The 18,752-nt window shown below is 43.6% G+C and overlaps 1 protein-coding gene across 2 annotated transcripts in view; it reads left to right on the top strand.

The window, feature by feature from the left end:
• Positions 1–18,752, top strand: part of GPLD1 (glycosylphosphatidylinositol specific phospholipase D1) — a 655,729-nt gene that overhangs the window by 345,857 nt on the left and 291,120 nt on the right. For both annotated transcript variants that reach the window (XM_086965460.1, XM_086965459.1), the window contains exons 11-12: positions 7,221–7,286; positions 14,046–14,166. In XM_086965460.1, the coding sequence (XP_086821586.1) occupies positions 7,221–7,286; positions 14,046–14,166 (187 nt within the window). The remainder of the gene's footprint in view (positions 1–7,220; positions 7,287–14,045; positions 14,167–18,752) is intronic.

The following is an 18,752-nucleotide window of genomic DNA, read 5'->3' as shown; positions in this document are numbered from 1 at the left end:
CACCCTTAGACCTGAACATAAGGTTTGGTGGACAAGAGAAGACCAGGACAAATATGACCCGCTACACGAGAACTGAAGCCCTGCTACAGAAGAAAAAGGTGCCAAACCCAGCCTGCTGCCCCAAAGACTCGACAATCACTGCCTGCTGTGTTGTTCTGGACCTGGAAGGACTTCAAGAACCCCGGGGCACCTCCAGAAGTCACTGAGAAGCTAACTTGGAGGGAAGCTATCACTCTGCTGCACACCGCAGGCACCAATCCTGGGAAGTCCAGTTTGTAGACCTGCTGCTCCCCAACAACCTCGATGCAGCACCAAGGAAGAAAACTTGTTTTTGCAAGTCTGCCACCACGAGACATGTTTCTAATCTCATGGGGTGAGAGCCAGTGCTCTCAGCGGATGGAGACAAAGCCTGCTCTGGGCAGAGGTGCGTCACACCTCCTCCAGGACAGGATGTCCTTCCTGGGCAGGAAGCTTCAAAGGCGATGCCACCTTTGAAATCCAACTCAGGAACCTCCAGATCCTGCTCCACTTTTGGCTGGAGGGAAGGTGGGGAAATTAGTTACAATAGGAAGAGCGTCCCCACTTAGCCTACACGACCCCTAGGATGTGGCCGGTGATGTAAATCCCTCTCCTCCAATTCCACCATCTTGGGATGGTGGAGAAACAACTTGTCAGGGCCATGGTAGTTCCCCTTCCCACAGAAGTGGTCACTAGAGGGTGTAGACACTCTAAAGGTGGGTAGCCCATTGGCTACTACCTGTCTCCCTATGTAACACCCCTAAATTCAGAATTTAGGTGCCCCCCTTAGACCTGAACATCAGGTGTGGTGGACAAGAGAAGACCAGGACAAATATGACTCGCTACACGAGAACTGAAGCCCTGCTACAGAAGAAAAAGGTGCCAAACCCTGCCTGCTGCCCCAAAGACTCGACAATCACTGCCTGCTGTGTTGTTCTGAACCTGGAAGGACTCCAAGAACCCCGGAGCACCTCCAGAAGTCACTGAGAAGCTAACTTGGAGGGAAGCTATCACTCTGCTGCACACCGCAGGCACCAATCCTGTGAAGTCCAGTTTGTAGACCTGCTGTTCCCCAACAACCACGATGCAGCACCAAGGAAGAAAAGGTATAACAGCTCCGGAGGGTCAGATCTGTCTTCACACCAAGTTTTGACATCAGGACCTACCGGAGCCACGGCATACCAATACCCGGGGTAGTGGACCCCCAGCGGGAAACACCCAAAACAAGAGTCCACACCAGACTCCCAAAACACCAGAAGTAAGCACCCTTCAAGGGACATCAAGACACCTAAAACCTAGTTATGGAGTGGCCCAGCTGTCCCAAGAGTGCCTCTCCTAGTTGCTTGCCCCTAACAGCAAGGACCTCAGGATGCAGAGCACCTGGCTGACCTGTTCGCTCTGCACTCAGCTCCACCAGCCCCGGCACCTACCAACCAGCGGTGCTCCCATGGTCCCCAAGCCCTTGCGACCTCCTCCCTCAAAGGAGCCCCCTCAGACTTACCTGTAAGTCCTCCTGTACAGTGTGCTTTCAAGTGCCCCTCTTTGTCTCTGTGCACCAGCTACAAAACCCTCAGCACTCTGCTCTCGGCTGATCCGGTATGCTCCTGAACTTCTCCTGCTGGAAATTTGGACCTGGTCCTGACATCAACCTAAAACGCGAAGGTGAACCGTGTGAAAGCATTGCCTGATTTTATATGCATTTTTCTCCATTGTTTCCAACGGTGCGTAATTATCAGCTTTTACCTCTGCATACCATTTGGGAGCCAGCTTCTTACACCATTTTGCTGGTGATGGTTTGACATTTACGTGACCCCAACTTGCGTTCACAAAGATGCAAACGCGTAGACCTTCAAACAGTAGTGATACACCCCACGCATTCATATCCCATCGAGAACTTATGTCAAAGATGTATTGTGTGTCACAACATTGCCTATCGGTCACAAAGGGATGTCAGATGGCCCAATTAACTACCTTCAAATTAATTTTTCTGGAAATACACTACTTTCGCCATCTGCGGTGTATCCTAGTTATAGTGTGCCTATTTTTGTGCTAGGTCGAGGCATATGGAACAAGGAGGTGTAATAGTCTGACTACGACCAAATTTCTCTTGAGAGAGTTGATCCCTAGTTTAGGCATACCTGTTTATCTTGAGTCAGACCAAGGCAGTCATTTTAAAAGTGAAGTGATGCAGTTGTTATGCACCGCTTTGCGAATCAACCATACGTTTCACTGCTGGTACAGATTGCAAGTATTCAGAGTAATATGGAGAGTTGAAGAGACAAATACAGCTATGCTGGCAAAAGCATGTGCCTCCACATTTTCCAAATGGTCAAATGCGCGCCAGCTGGTACATTCCGAGTACCCCCTACAACTGAGCAGGATTCTCCCCCTACAAAATCTTGATAGGGAGGTCCATTGGAATTCCTTACATTACTGCAGCTGTGCTTGTGAATATTACAGATTACATTGTTTTCAACTATTGCACAAGACTGGCTGCTGTGGTGCGTTCTATCTCTCATCAGGTTGACTTGGTACTCCAGCAGTGAGACCCAAATCTTGCCACAACCTGAAACCAGGGGAATGGGTTCTTATGAAGAAACATATGTGCAACTCATGTCTGGAAGTAGCTGGAGAAGTCCTCTTCAAGTAATTCTTGTTACCAAACCTGCTGTTAAATGTGTAGCCTTACCAAACTGGATACATGCCTTGCATACAAGGAGAGTGAGACAACCAGAAGAAGAAAAAGGGACGACAACCACTGATTTTCAGAATCTAGTTCGACAAACTCTGATTTTCAGAGTCCAGTTCAATTTGAGGTTTCTGAGGCATCAGCGGGAGAAGAAAAAGAAGAGGTCCTACCTAAGAGTACGCAGCATCAACTGCCTAATCAGCAGCCAGAGCAGAGCCCAAAAGAGGCATAAGGGTCATAAGCTTTGGGAGAAACACAGAGACCAGGACTGAAGCACCACATTGGGCAAGTCCCTGGCGAGCTCTGGAGAACAGAGAACAATCAAGCAGGAACCTGTGCACAGACAGTTGAAGACGACGCATGAGAAGCACCAGGGGTAAATCCAGAGTCTGAAAGTGGAAATGTGCCCCAAGAAGCAGAAGACACAATTACCTCAAGACATATAAACAAAGAATGAAGCTATGTAAAGGAGAGTGCTGACAAGATAAAGAAGGCCAGAGACCATTAGAGAGAACAGAGAGCTAGAAGACAAGAGTACTCAAAACATGAAAAGCTTAGTGGCAGTGACAGTGAGCAGCCAGAAGTCAAGAAATCAAGAAGGTTAGGAAAACTGAACACAAAGTACTCATGCCCTAAATGTAATTACTTTGTGAGATGTGACTATCAGATTGTCTTCAAATACCCCAATGAAATGCAGAACTGGTAGTCACAAGCTTGACAGCTGTCAAAAAAACATTTGTTTGAACGATACAGGAGGCAAAAAAAAACTTTCAGGAAGAAAGCCAAAACTAGGCAGGCATATAATGCACAATTCCTTAAAATAAACAGCCTTGAGACTGCCTTAGATAGTCATATGTAGAACACAATGGGGTAGCTGCTCCCAACAAAGTGTTGGCATACAGGTGGTCGGTCAGTACTATGGAGGGGATCTTCTTTATTAGGAAATTATGCCCTCACACACCTGTGAAGGTGTCATGCTTCATCATCGGGCATTTTCTCCTCCTGTGAGAGGGCTCTTTGGCAGAGATCTTTATAGAATGCTGTTATGGTGAGTGCAGGTGTGTGGAGAAAGTGAGGTAGTGCATTAGAAATACCACTGAGGTACCCAAAGGTCCCCCTGGTAAGGTTAAAAAACTAAATCTAATTTCTTCACTCCCAGTAATAAGGAGACACAATTTAGTGATGAGTGCAGGTAGGACCTGAATTTTGTTAGATAGTCATATGCCCAACTATGATATGCAGTGGAAGGAAGCAGCCTGAGAAACACTTTGCTTTGTGGATCAACTGGTTTCAGGGTCCAGTATCTGTAAATTTTTCAGGATCATTAAGAAGTTTAGAGTTGCAGGATTTTTCACCCACAACCAAGATAACCCTAATGTTGTTTACAGAGTGGCAGTACAGTTGGGCCTGACAACATTCCCCTCTCTGTTCATTGATATGCCAGGCAATACAAATTCTCCTCAGCCACACAGGACAGCACAATCAACACTTGGAAATAGAAGACAAGAAACTACCTTAGAGACTGGCTTAGAAGAGGAGACCTCTTCATTGAATCAGATATCAAGTCATTTCAGGTCCTTAAAGGAGACTATAGCCAGACTGAGATGTAAAGCTACCACTAATGCCAGATTTTTATTCTACACACCTCAATTAAGCCCCAAGCCAGCCAACACCTGACTCAATTTTAAAATTGGATAATTACAAATGAGAATGACAGAAATATGTAAATTCCTGACAAACATAAATAATATTAAGAAGGCACCAGGAAAGAAGAAGTGAGGGATTGAGTTGGGGTGTACACTTACAACGAAAGAATGGGGAGACATTCTCTACAAGGCAACCATCACATCTAAAAACTCTGTAGGAAGACTATTGATGATTAGACACCAGACATACCGATGTTACACCACGATCAAGCTAAATGAGTGGGACCCCAATAGGTCTAATAACTGTTGGCATTGTTTTATGAGTGCAAGAAAACTACTGCATCTCTTGTGGCACTGTCCAAACATCAAAACATATTGGTACAGCATTGTCAGTGCACTAGATGGGATGTTCAAGACAGCAATTCACAAATGTCACCGGGCTTGTGTGTTGTAAACAGGCTCTTATGGCATTGTGGACAAAAAGTAAAGTCTGACAAACCATAGAGAATGCCTATATAGTTTAGGATTGTTTGGGATCATGTGGGAATGTTAGAGAGTCACAATGATGTTTGGATCAAAGAGGAGCAAGTTTGGGGAGACATGGGTGCCTTTCATGGCCTACTTTTCTTCAGAGTTCAGAGAGCTCACTTTCTTTGGCAGTCAGGCAACCACTGCAGGCCAATCCCCCAAGAAGCTCTTCAGCTTAGAAATAGTCTCTCCTCAGTTTCTTCAGGTTCCGCTCCTCAGCAAAGGTTTCTTCTTGTTTGTCCAAAAGTGATCTAAATTCTTGAGTTCAGGGTCCCACTATTTATACCCCCAAATCCTTTATCCTCTGAGGGCAGAGGGGCCTTTGCTTAATCCAAACCAGTTCTGATCAGTCATGGAGCACTCTGTTTACAGGACTACTTCTTTCCTTTCACAGTACAGGGCAGAAATAGCAGACGCCCCACAGGAGGTGGATCCAGCATTGTGGAGGGAAGGCACAGCACTGGAGCACTCTTTTGACATGACTCCTTCTCTCCTTTCACAGTGCAGGGCAGAGACATCAGACGCACCACAGGAGGTGGAGCCAGCATTGTGGAGGGAAGGCACAACCCGATTCAGGTCCCAGGTGCAATTCCTCCCACCAATCTAGATGCAGATCTCTCTATTCACCACTGGGTTGACTCACCCTGTCTCCTGGAATCCCCAAACCCCTGTCACTCAAACTCCAGACAAGGAATACACAACCTAGCAGAGGCAGGCTTGGATATTTAGACAAGAAAATACCTACTTTCCAAAAGTGGAATTTTCAAACACAGAATGTTAAAATCAACTTCACTAAAAGATGTATTTTATCATTCTGAGTTCAGGCATACTAAACTCGAACTTCTACCATGTTCCCTGAGTCAGTTAGGATTATAAAATGTAATAATCTAACTGCCTATTCTGGCCTATGGAGAACAGGTAGCCTTGCAATGGTGAAAAACGAAAATGGTTGTAATTCTCTATTAGGACATGCCACACACACACCAGGGCTTGTCCTACCTTGTACTTACAATGCACCCTGCCCTTGGGCCCATCATAGTGGTGTCTGACATGAAGAAAAGGGAAGGTTTAGGGACTGGCAAGTGGGTGCACTTGCCCAGTTAGCATGGTAGTACCAGAATGCACACATGCTCTGCAATGGCAGACCTTAGACACACTTTTACAGGTTACTTCTGTGGGTGGCACAACCAGTGCTGCACGTCCAACAGCAGCATTTGGATTACCAGCCCTGGGCACTCCTGGTACACTGTACTAGGGTCTGACAGGTAAACCAAACCGCCAATCACTAATTCATACATCAATTTACAATAGGGAGCACTTGCACTGTGGCACTGGACAGCAGTGGCACAGTGCCCAAAGCAACTAACACTAGCAAAAACACATGAGGCAACAGCAAAATTGGGAGGGAGTCCAACGCCAAGGTGCCATAACAACTACCCTTCAAGCATTTGTTACCTCTTCCTTTCAAAACTGTTTTCCTTCATGGAAGGTGGAGGTCGATAAAAAAAATCACTTCAGTTGAGAATAAAAGCAAGCATCTCCACCACTTGATACACTATGCTAGCTTTAACTAGATATCGCTTACCAAGCAGCAAAGGCTGTCTGGCTGTTAACAACCTATGTGTACTTACTGTGTACTTCCAGTCCGTTCATTGCTCATCATTGGTTGGCTTCATTGTAACTCACTTGCTTGCTTCGTATCTCATAGCCTGCCTTTTTCTTCTTACTGTGTTGGTCCTTCCCCTGGAGTACAACTCCATTACAATCGTTTTGATTGGGTGACTTTTTTTTTAATTAAAAAAAAACTTTATTGGATAATAGCAAAGTACAGCATCATTGATTGGGTGACTTGCATCCTTACACTGCTCACTTTTAGGGAACTACGTCTTTCTTTCTTAGTTAGGCACTCCATGAGAGTGCAAGTATTATCCAACTCTTTCCTTCATGTGCCAGACCAACTGCCAAATACCAGCCACTCAACCCCTGTGTTGTTCCCTCTCATATTCTTTTTATCCCAAACACCCCAACCCTCTGTGTTGCTCTCTCCCTTGTTTGCCTTTGCCCCTGTTCCCTGATGTGAAATATTTTCTGTTAGAGCATCTGGAAGGCAACACTAGGCCACAGAGAATTGGCAATGCTCATGTCTTTATATCTACTGCACTAAGGGTCTTCTTAACTGAACTGTTTGTGCTATTTGTGGCAAGTTCCAATCGTCTAGTTTCTTTTCATGGTGGAAAAATTCATGAAAAAAAGACAAAGTGCATGTTTCTAAATGAACTGATTTCTTAAATATGGATGTTTTTTCATATATGCTTCAAAAGTATTTTCTGTTTCTATAGTGGCTGTTACATCCCAGAAAACCCACTGTTCATACAGTGCACCGGAGAAGAGAGGGACAGCCACATGTAAGTTACTTGCGAAGCTTTTTCAACCAATGTTCGGGTTTATAGGGTTTACTAGATGATTACGAGATGAGAATTCATCCATCATTTCTTTCACTTTTATTTTTGACTCACACACAATCTATTTTACTGTAAATAAAAGTTCTAAACCAATAGATCGATAGAGACAGGAGGCCAAGGTGTTGTAAATAAAAAAAACTGTGTGTATTAAACTAATTTACAGACAATATGGCGGTCATGCTTGTCATATGAAGGCTTGTTTCTCCCACAGCAGTTTGCAGAAGCCCCCTTCTTGTGTTCAACCTTACTGTTAATTGGGGGAGGGGAGAGGTTGGTGTTCAATTTGATCAATAGGCAAAGTCAGTCCAATACTATTTTAGATTTGGTAAAATGTGAAAGCTTGCTGACCAGATCATTCTGCATACTGATGAACCATTTTGTTGTCTAGCAGAAAACTAGCAAGAAACGGATTGATGAGGTGCAGTAATGGAACCATCTTCCATTAGATGCTCCTTTGGTTAAACAGAGAGCTGCGGGAGGCCAAATTTGAGATAAAGCAGGCCGAAAGAAAATACCTTAGATTGTATGATCTATGATCCATCCCTTGAGGTTACCTACAAGTCAGCATCACACATATAGAAAGTAGCCATAGCCATAAAGAAAGGGAACTCAAAGAGAAATGTGTTCACGGTCATCAATTACATTATAGATAACTCCTCCCCAGGGGCTAAGAGGATCATGCTGGGGCACTTTTGCAATTTGTTATTATCTGTTTTTTAACATAGCTTCTAAAGTTCCAAGCTGATGTTAATATTACTACATAAAAGGAGACGGTTGATTCACCACTTATTAGGCAGGCCAGTGAATTAAGCAGTAACAGGCCCCTATGTAGGCTGAATTAGTTCAAAGTATGCCTTTGGAGAAGCTCGTCTCTAAGACTAAACTGTGCAATTTCGGCTAACCTTTCGACATTCTTGTTTTAAAAAATTCTTCTTGATTTATCCACCTTGATCCTTTCGATTTTAAGGATCATTTTATCCTCTTTGAACCAAAGAATTCTTCTGGAAGACTTACCATTAGGATTCCTAAGCCTCTTCGGAAAATGGTGGTGTTAAACCCTGAATCTCCTTCGGTTACCTCCCTATTACTCTGTTGCTGGCAGTTGCCAAGATCTTAGAAAAAGCAGTCGCCAATCAACTGAATAAATATCTGGAAACCAACCTGCTCCTTGTTGATACTCAAGTTGGTTTTAGATCATGCCGTAGCATGGAATCGACCCTGCTTGCAGTACAAGATAACCCATTAAGGGCTGCTCTTGGAAACATCAAAAGTGCTTTAATTTTTCCCACATTGTCAGCAGTCTTTGACACATTTGAAAACAATCTTATCAGTCAGGCTGATTGTAGTACAGAGGGGCTGGCCCTTGAGTGGTTCAAAATCTTTCTCACAGAACAAATTCCAAATAGTCTCTTTAGGGAGTTGGACTGCTGCACTGTCAGCAGTATATACTGGGGTATCTCAAGGTTCATACTATCTCTCTTTCTTTTAACATTTATATTAGACCTGTGATGTCTATTGCTAGAAGTTCAGGATGCTTACTGTGTTCTTACTCTAATGATACCCCGATTATTTTACCTCTCTAAAGGGGATAAGTCCATCTCCTCTTGACATAAGAGTACAAACGACATCAGGAGACGGAAGATCTGTGATGAGCTGTAGATAAGTTCTCTCCTCCTGGCTAACATTTCATTGGCAGAAGTCCTTGATGAACATCCTACTCCTAACCCTACTGTCAAAATCCTGAGGGTGAAATTTGATGATGAACGGAAATTTAGTCCTCAAATATCTGCTGTTGTTTCAGCCTCCCACATGACCATGAGAAGACGTACGATCATTCTGCCTCTGTTAGGACTAGGCACTTCCTCTTATTGGGTGTCGACTGGATTACCCTAACTCATTATATTATTTAGTAACCAAACAACAACTCAATAGACTGCTGGTAATCAAATTCAAGTGGATACAGACGTTGTGCAAGCAATTCAGTTTGCCTCCGCTAGAGTAATTACTAACCAAAAAAAAGGATCATTGTGTACTATACATATCTGCTTCGATTCTCCCCTCTCCCCCCGCATTTACCTACGAGAACATTTTAAATTGTACCAAACCTTATGGATTCTCTGCTCGGTAAATACTAATTTATTAGTTGTGGCACTTATGTTTTTTACAAATTAAGCACTGGTATAGGTCATAGGGCCCTCTGTAGTGGATCAGTGTACACAAATCCTATCACCATCACAAAACTAATTTACACTGGCAAGCCAGGTCTGGTGGCTCAGTGGACCAATGCAGGGGCCTGTGTTTAACCTCATGGGCTCAGGTTCAAGTCCTGGCGGGTCCACTCATCCTTTCATCCTTCTGAGGTCAATTAAATGAGTACCATTGAGTTGGGTAACAATAAACATCTGTTATTCAGCGCCAAGATGCCGACAGGTGAACATGCGCTTTTCAAATAAGTATGTTATGTTAAGGTGTTCACAATGAGATTAAGTATGCTCAATGGCACCTTAGAGATGAAGGGCATCAAACCTAAGTGTCTTCTAAACTGGAGTTCCTTGCCTAACTTCATGTCCTGCTTCACTGGTACACACTGGCACTCTTACCTGGAAACTTTCTCTGACAAATATTGAGCTAACTCAAAAAATGTAAACATGATGTGACCCTGCCCGCCCCATCTGCCCTATTACTGTCAAATTACATTACATGGGTAGCAGTAAGCAACTCCCTTGAGTGTACCTAAATCACCCTAAACACAATTAATAGGCTGCCACCGAGGATGGCCTTAAGAAGCACCGGATCTGCTTTTAATAAATTGTTAGGGATTAGGGGTCATATAAACTGTCAAAAAGTAAAAATCAGACGAAAAGAGACATCAGCTAGCAACGAAGGAAAAATGGCAGAGTGGCACAGCCACTGTGTTATACTTTTGTTCCTTGTGGGTCATCCATTCATTTAATAAGCCTCACTCACTTTTGCATGTATAGAAATTCCTGCTCTTGACCTTTCACTTATTTCAATCAATCAATCAATCAGTAGATGTTTAGAGTATTTCACGTCACCCGTGAGGGTATCCATGCACTGGCAGGGTCCAGTTCATTAGCCAAATAGCCAGGCCTTCAGTAACTTTGGGAACTCTGAAAGAGATGGGGGAGGTCTGTAGATGAAAGGGTAGCTTGCTCCAAGTCCTTGCTGCAGTGTAGAAGAAGGAGAGACCTCTGCATCAGCTACTTTGGATGCGGGTGAGGGTTAGATAAAGGGACGTGGAGCGGAGTTGTCTGGTGAGTTGATGAAAGTTGAGGCGATGGTTCATATAGGCGGGTTTGCGGCTGTGTAAGGCCTTATATACATGGGTCAGGAACTTGAACAGGCATCTTTTATGTACAGGTAGCCAGTTGAGTTCCCTGAGGTAGAGGCTGATGTGGGTTTGTCTAGGGAAATCCAGGACGAGTCTGACTGCGTCGTTCTGTATGATTTCTACTCGTCGGAGAAGGTGAGCTGCGATCCCTGTGCAGAGAGTAGTGCCATAGTCCAGTTGGCTGAAGATGAGGACCTGGGTGATGGCGCTTCTTGAGCTTTGGGGTAGCTTTTTGAATTTCATATGAAGCATGCAGAAGATAAAGAAGCAGGAAGAGGAGATGATTAGGACATGGTTAGCTTGTTGTCCAGAATTATACCTAGGTTCCTAGCGTGGTCATTGAGGGTAGGAATAGAAACATGTTCTGAGGGCTACCAGGATGCTTCCCATTGGGAGTGTTTGTTTCAGAAAATCAGTACCACCTCTGTGTTGTCCGAGTTGAGCTTCTGGCAGTTGTCCTTCATCCAGCTGGTGATGCCTGTCATGCAGTTGTATAAGTTGTTCTTGGTGGGCTCTTCAAAGAGTGAGAAGGTGAGTTGTGTGTCATTAGTTTAGAATATGATGTTGAGTCCGGAGGTTTTGGTGATGCTAGTCAGAGGTGTCATATAAGAGTTGAAGAGGGTGGGGCTAAGCGAGGATACTTGAAGAACTCCTCAGATGATTCCTTGGTTTCATAGGTGAAGGGGTGAAGGTTGAATTTTTGCATTCTCCTGGTGAGGAAAGAGGTGATCCCTCTGAGAGTGGCTTCTTGGATGCCTATGTTGTGCAGCCTTGTGATGAGTGTGTGGTGGGAGACTGTATCAAAGGCTGCCAAGAGTTTAGGAAGATAAGAGATCTCCTCCATTGAGTAGGGCTTGGATGTCGTCAGTAGCTGCGATGAGGGCTGGCTCAGTGCTGTGGTTGCTGTAGAATCCAGATTGGGATGTTCTATTCCACATGTGAGGAAATTTGTTGGTTGAAGTCTTTTTATAATACTTTGTCTGGGAATGGGAGCAGGGGAATTGGTCGGTAATTGTAGAGTTTGCAGGGGTCTGATGATGGTTAATTTGATAGGGCATTGACTTCTGCATGTTTCCAGTCCTCAGGTGAAGGTGGCTTTGGTAATTGAGGTGCTGACCAAGGTGCTGAGTATGTGACTAAGTCTGGACCTTACAGACGTGTTTTTTCCACAAAGTATTCATCCATACGTTTGTGCTCACGTTCAGAAAGCTTAAGGAGACAAATAAAGGAGGGATATTTGCCTCTTGGGTGTCACATCCGAAAATTTGATAGTTAATATACTTCAACTAATCTCAGCCACTTCTAATTACTCCAGCTGCATTCCAGTCAATTTTGTGCACTCTGCAACTATAGATGAGACACAAAACGTGGTCCTCACCCAATAGGCACAGTAAAGCCTACATTGCCAGGATAACTCTCCTTTAGATCTGAACAAAAGCAACATCAGACCATGCAGTTCATTGTTGGGCCTCATCAATAAAGTGTAGCTTGAGACCTGTATAATAACCAGAATGAAACTTATATGTAGGCATTCCATGTGGACTTAGGCATCTCTTTTGGAGAAACAAAAAGTAATGAATTGAATGTTTATATATATGTTGTAACCCAAGTCAGCTACTAAGACCGGCTCAATGGCTCCACTTCCAGAGTGTGTTTCCCCCTCAGTAGATCATACTACTTCTGGGAAATGGTCAGACAGGTATCAGACCCTTGGGGAGGTTGGGATGTGTGCACGTAGGGCCTATGCTAGGACCACACAGAACCTCTTTGAGTATTTATTTCTAGTTAGTGCACAATCCAGACAGAACCCAGGCAACTGACAGTGAAGAAGCAGCTGTGCTCAACCCATGAGAAACTGAGGTTAATGGCCAAGAGGAATGGGCAATAGGTGGCAGGGGAGAACTCCCAAATGTTAACACGAAATGTCACATAGGGAGTGTTCATGTCAGCCACCATCACAATGAGCTTGGTTGGTCTAATCCTACATCTGAGGAAAGAGTAGAGATAGGGTTTCTGGCACTAAGTCTTCCTGCTTCTGTACTTATTGAGTTGCCTGTATGCTTCCATGGAGGCAAATGCAGCAGCATTTCAGGCCAGTAGAGCCTGCGCAGGGCTTTAAGCTTAGTCTAACCTCTGTACAAATAGACAGCATGTAACCCCACAATCAGCAGGTACAGCAGCAATATCCATACGCGAAAGCGGAAGGAACGACCTACAGGCTCCCGACTACAAAACTTAGGGATTTCCCCTCACAAATCTATATTTTGAAAAACCGGATGTTTGTTGGAAAACAGTACAATAATGATGAAGAATTGCAATGAGCAAACTGAAATGTAAATAGCCTTGAAAAAGCCCTGGCGCGAATCGCCATAGGGGGCGAAACACGTGTCGGCTGTTCATGTTTTTACTAGAATCAATAAAGATCCTTTTTCTACATAAAAATAGACTTTTGACTCAATCTATATGAGTAAGGATTCAGCCTAATGATACAAAGAACTGTTGTAAACACACTCACTATCCCCCTAAAGACAGCAGCAATATCCGTGTTTGTCTCTGTCAATGGAAATATTCACTCTGCTCCAGGAGTCACCTACATGCATTTTCAGGCCTTGGCAGTTGGGCAATCACAATACTTGACACAATATGGAAACTCTACAGATCACCCATGTCTTCATGATGTGCCAGTAACAACAAGATCTGTACAGATATCAATATACATTAGATATTTTACTCCTGTTCGACGCTTCCTAGAAATCTACCTGGACACTCGGGAAAGGAAAGCGGTGGGAATCATTAATTGTTACTACGCGCTGATATACATAAAAAAAGCACACTCTTCTGGAAAATATACTCAGCTATACTTTCCTTCATAGGATCAATATACCAGCATAAACACTGGCTATAGCTTTTCATAGTCATTTATTTGCCCATCAGCCTGACCTGCATGATTTATATTTCAAGGTGGTAAAACCATCAATGTTTCCTTACCACTACATTTTAGAAACCCTCCAAGAGATACCAAATAGTCTTGGATCTAGTTTTGGTGCTAGTTACTAAAGATTGTGGGCTCTATTATGTCTCTTTTTCAACATAAAAATTAAGGTGACAAATGGGATAAAGGTCTGCACGACAAAACAATGAGTGGTTCTGCTTAGTTAGATGAAACTGGGACATCTTTCTGTGCAACTTTTTGATTTTTGTCACTCATCCAAGCTTCCTTGTTAATTGGAGAGCGGTTGCAAATCAATTACCATAAAAATAAAACACTGTTTAATGGTGGTGAAATCAATTTATGTGACCGAGTTCAGGCATGTGCTTAAAATACTTTAATATACTTTTTCTCTCAAAAGAGTTAAACCGCACAGAAATGGATACCACAGGGCTGCGTCTTCTTCACTCATGGAAAAAATGGGAGCGGATATCATTTCAACAGAAAAAGGAGTGCAATTTCGAATGAATTTGTGGGCAAAGGCAAGATTCTGTTTAATTTCCAACCCTCTCTAGCTGAACATTTTGCATGAGGTTTTCTCTCATTCTTGCTTCATTCTTGTACCTTCCCAATATTTCCTCTCTCTTCACCACCTGCGGAAAACCACCCACACTGTAGGTTCAGAAAGGAGGCACGCATATTAGAGGAAATTTGCATCACCTGTTTCTTTTGAGCCTCAGCCATTGGGAATAGCCAGTCATGTGAACACTAATCCGGACCATTAGGACAGTAGATACAAACTCAGACACCATTATCACAAATTCCCTGAGCAAGCGTGAAGGTGTGATGTAAGGTCAATAACCGCCTTCTTTTGGATTAAAGGATGTCCTGGACACAGGAGTCAGGACATCCTTCAACCTGTGTATGCTTGCCCTGATCAGTTAGATGATTTGAGGTTTCCTTAAATTAAAGTGATAGAGAACTGAGAGACATGTGTACTAAATAAACAATAAGATAGATAGGCAAGATTAGGAAGCATTGTGGCACTCCATAGTGAATCTAAATCTCTGCCAATTGAAATGGAGGAAGAAAACTCCAATCAGTTTCATCCAATAGGAAAGATTTGGTCTAATCTGATCTACTTGTGGACTGCGCCTCTCTCTGACTCCCATATATGGCTTAAAGAAGCCAGAAGGATTTCATAGTTGACAAGGTGAAATACTGCTGATAGGTGTAGAAAAGGCTGGTCCCCAACATCATCTTTATCCGCAAAGAATTGTAAGTCATCTAAGATATTTATTTACACAGATTCACATGGATTGTACCACTATGTCTCATCTAAGTTTAGCTTGTTAAATAACAACATACTCATTACGTTCAAGAAAAACTTGGATCTGACAAATTATTGCTTCCTCAAGTTTCAAATAGAAAGGTGGAACTGTTAGAGAAGGGTAATTACCTAGTTATGTGGAATACAGAGAGGGTTTCTTGGGGACATATTTCACCAGTGCCATCTTCAGCTCAGCCAATGCAACTCCCTGTGTTAGTGAGGCATGGTCAAGTGCTGCATCTATTTTGCCAGGTCAAGATGTGCCAGATGTCTGCAAAGGCCAAAGAAAGGAGGCTTGTTTGAGGTTCAACAGTCGGAAATGAGGCACCTGCAGGAAGGAAAGCAGCAAAACTATAAAAGTGATTTGTGACCAGCTCAAATGGCATCAAATCGCGATCATTTTAAGCAAATAAAGGCTGGTGATAACTAGCTGTGTTGTTGTAAATAGTCCTAATCGTGTCAGATACAGAAATACAGTCCACCAAAATGTCGTTGTGCATGTCTGATAGGATTACGCAGGGCAAGGGAGTAGTAATCGTGTTGACTACCTTTTATCCAGTGTGGGTAACAGAAACGTTGGCTGAAAACTTATATGAATGGTGTAGAAACCATGGGGCAAATTAGCAAGAACCTCGTTAAAATTATCGCCATTTTAGCGGCAGGAAACTGACGCTAAAACGGCGATAATGGGCTTGCTAATATGCGTTAGAGAATTCCAATAGAAGCCCAGGTTAGATGTCCTGCACATCTAACCTGGGCTTCTATTGGAATTCTCTAACGTATATTAGCAAGCTCATTATCGCCGTTTTAGCGGCAGTTTCCTGCCGCTAAAACGGCGATAATTTTAATGAGATTCTTGCTAATATGCCCCCATGATTTTTATTATATTCCCTATTTTGCTTTAGATAATATGAGCCCCAGTACGCGGTTGACACACCTTGCTGCATAATGCTGAGGGTCTCAGTATTAGCATAATGTAAGTGCTTTTTGGCCTCTTCAGTTTCGTAATTAGTTTTGACTTCATACATGTAAATACTCAGCCTCTTTTTGAAACATTTGCTTTTAGAGAATGGCCTTTTATAGCTGAGATAAACCCAATGCTGCAAGGCACTAGCTCCCTCCAGCATTGTCTGCTCATCAAAGATCACTGGATGACAGAAAACATCTTAGCTTAAGCCACAATACAACATAGCTGATAGCAAATGGGCCAAGCATAACAATTTGTGAAAGAACCCGGAGTTGTTTCTTGACAAATTACTATTGTCGATTATCCGCAATGTGAAAGAGGGCAAGTTTCACCAAAGGAAGCTACATCAAAATTTAAAGTATCAGTGCTTTCATCACCATGTCTCTCCACTACTCTGCACTACTTGCATTTGATATACCCGAATTTGGTTGCCCTTCTTACATCTGGGTATTTGAAATTAGATTTTGATTAAACTTGAGCTGCTACAACGTTACATTCTCACAAACCATATAATACTCAATAAGTGTAGAGAATCACTTTTGTCTGTATACTCACCTCACATATTTCACCTTTTGCATACAAATTTGGTTGCTGCTATTATGACTTTGCAATGCTACACTGCCCGGCACTACAACACTGCACGTCACTGCATATGCACAGTGAAATTGGTAATGCACAATTTGCGTATTTAACTTTCCAGCAACGCCTAAAACAAGTTGGCATAGGAAATGTACCAATGTCCTGTAAGTTAAACGTCAATTCTGGGCTGTAATGTATATTTATATCACCCACATAAGTAAATAAAGTATATGCCACCAGAGAATACCACTGTGTCCTGGCAAAGCTGAAATTTAAAACAGAAACTGCAAACACATATGGTAAGAAACATGAATCTACCCTGTAGAAAACCTAATGTGTACATTGGTAAGCCACCACTAAGGGCGCTATGTGGAAAAACTGTGACTAGCCCCCAAGCAAATCAGGAATCAGCTCAAGAACTCGAAATAGAACGGATTGACAGTGTAACACCAGTATAGGAAAATCTAAAAGTAAGGAAAACAAGCAGCACAAATACTGTCACGGCTCAAGGTACAAACAGATGGGTCTGGAGTCGTGCCAGGGCTAACTGAAGAAGGAACAAAATAAAAAAGGTGGCGGGGCGAAAGGCTGGATGAGAACTGTGACAAAATAGAAGGAGTTGTAACAGCCACTACTTCCAGTCATCTGCCTACGCAAGTGGATTCTTTTTATACTACTCTGCTTAAACTGACCTGGAGAGGCTCATCGCTGTGCATATAGAGGCTGGTGTGGCGAATTGGACTTTATTACCCTGGAAGCGATTGTCCTGTTTGTTTGTAGTTTCTACTGCCCACTTCCCTTTTCTCCACCTCCTCCACACATGGAGCCTTTTAGGTCTCTTCTGAACTGATGCCCTTCTGTCTTCCTTCCAGTGACCATAATGAGCTCCTTAATTAGGCACAAACTGCTGGCCTCCTGGAAGGCAATGCAGGCTCCTTTAAGAGCAAAAAGCATGAAGTGGCGTAACTACTTACCTATTGGTAGATATATGTGAACTATGTGGGTACAGAAACAGATGGCAACACAAAGGACTGCCACAACAACTTCCTTGTTGAAGCGGAGGGCTCACGCTTAGCAGGGGAGCTAGGTGACTGAAACCTATGTAGGCCGAAACCCTTTTCAAACACTTCTCTCTGTCCACAGCAGGAAAGAAAACTGATTCCATGAGAAGGAGTGGGGTATGCCTTCATTTCCACTGAGGTAATATGATATGAAAGGGGATATATGAAAGTGGATACCACGCTTCTGCAAGTGGAAGAAAGCTACCACACCTTGAATAAGGGACTTCGTGGAGATTTACAGTAATTGGATAGAGGAAGTACTGCAACATGAGGTTGGGTTTCTGTCAGAAAGTTGCCAGGATTGGTTTTAGCAAATTCTTCAAACACTAGTTAGTGTTTAGGATAAGAATGGCACCTGCTATGTGCTTGAAATGTGTACTGGATTGTATTCTGTATAAAACCTCTGATGATGCGTGGAGTGTTCTGTGGAAGCACAGAAGACTGCAGGCTGAGGAGCTACTAAGATCTACCTTCCATTTCTATGATGCCTAGTAAATACTGGAAGGTATATGCTGTGTAGCCCAGCATTTTCCACAACTGCACCTTAATACTATCCCCTCAATACAGTCTTCACTTTACACTGACATAACAAAAATTGATGGGGCCTCCCTGCAAGGTATGTAGAGGGGCCCCCTCCGGGCTCAATTAGGAGCTCTCAGGACAGAGTGGAGGGCCGAAGGGGGCCCCCTGGAGCTTCGCCCCCCCCCCCCGCACTGCGTGGGCTGCGGGGGCCTGTGTTACGCCCCTGTCACTCTAGAAGAACATCTGAAGGAAGAAGTTGCCTGAATGCTGGGGAAAGAAGGGAAAGGGTTTCATGATCTCCAATGGCAAACAGCCACTGGAATGGCTCTTCAGGGCACATCTGGTTGGTTTTCTGTTCACTGCTGCAGGCACGATAATTCATACAGACTCGCTACTCTGGAGAAGATCCAGCTGGCCAGTTGTGAGAGGATTGAAATGCACCTTGAGAGAGAGCCCACTTTAAAGGGGTCTGTTGTCTAGAAGCCTGCTTTGAGGAACTCCATCACCATTTGGCCGCTCAGGGCTGTCCGCGCACTCCCTGCTGTGTATGTGTGCCCTAACCATCATCATAATGCCCTTCCTGTCATCACTGATGTCTGGCAGCAACTACTCCCACTCAGTAGCGCTGCAGCTATCCCTGCACCTCAACATCTCTACACACAGCTGGAC

The sequence above is a fragment of the Lissotriton vulgaris genome, chromosome 4_1 (genome assembly GCF_964263255.1).
Source record: "Lissotriton vulgaris chromosome 4_1, aLisVul1.2, whole genome shotgun sequence".
Lineage (NCBI taxonomy): Eukaryota > Metazoa > Chordata > Amphibia > Caudata > Salamandridae > Lissotriton > Lissotriton vulgaris.
The sequence above is the reverse complement of the archived record's forward strand: the minus strand, read 5'-3'. Positions and strand labels throughout refer to the sequence as shown.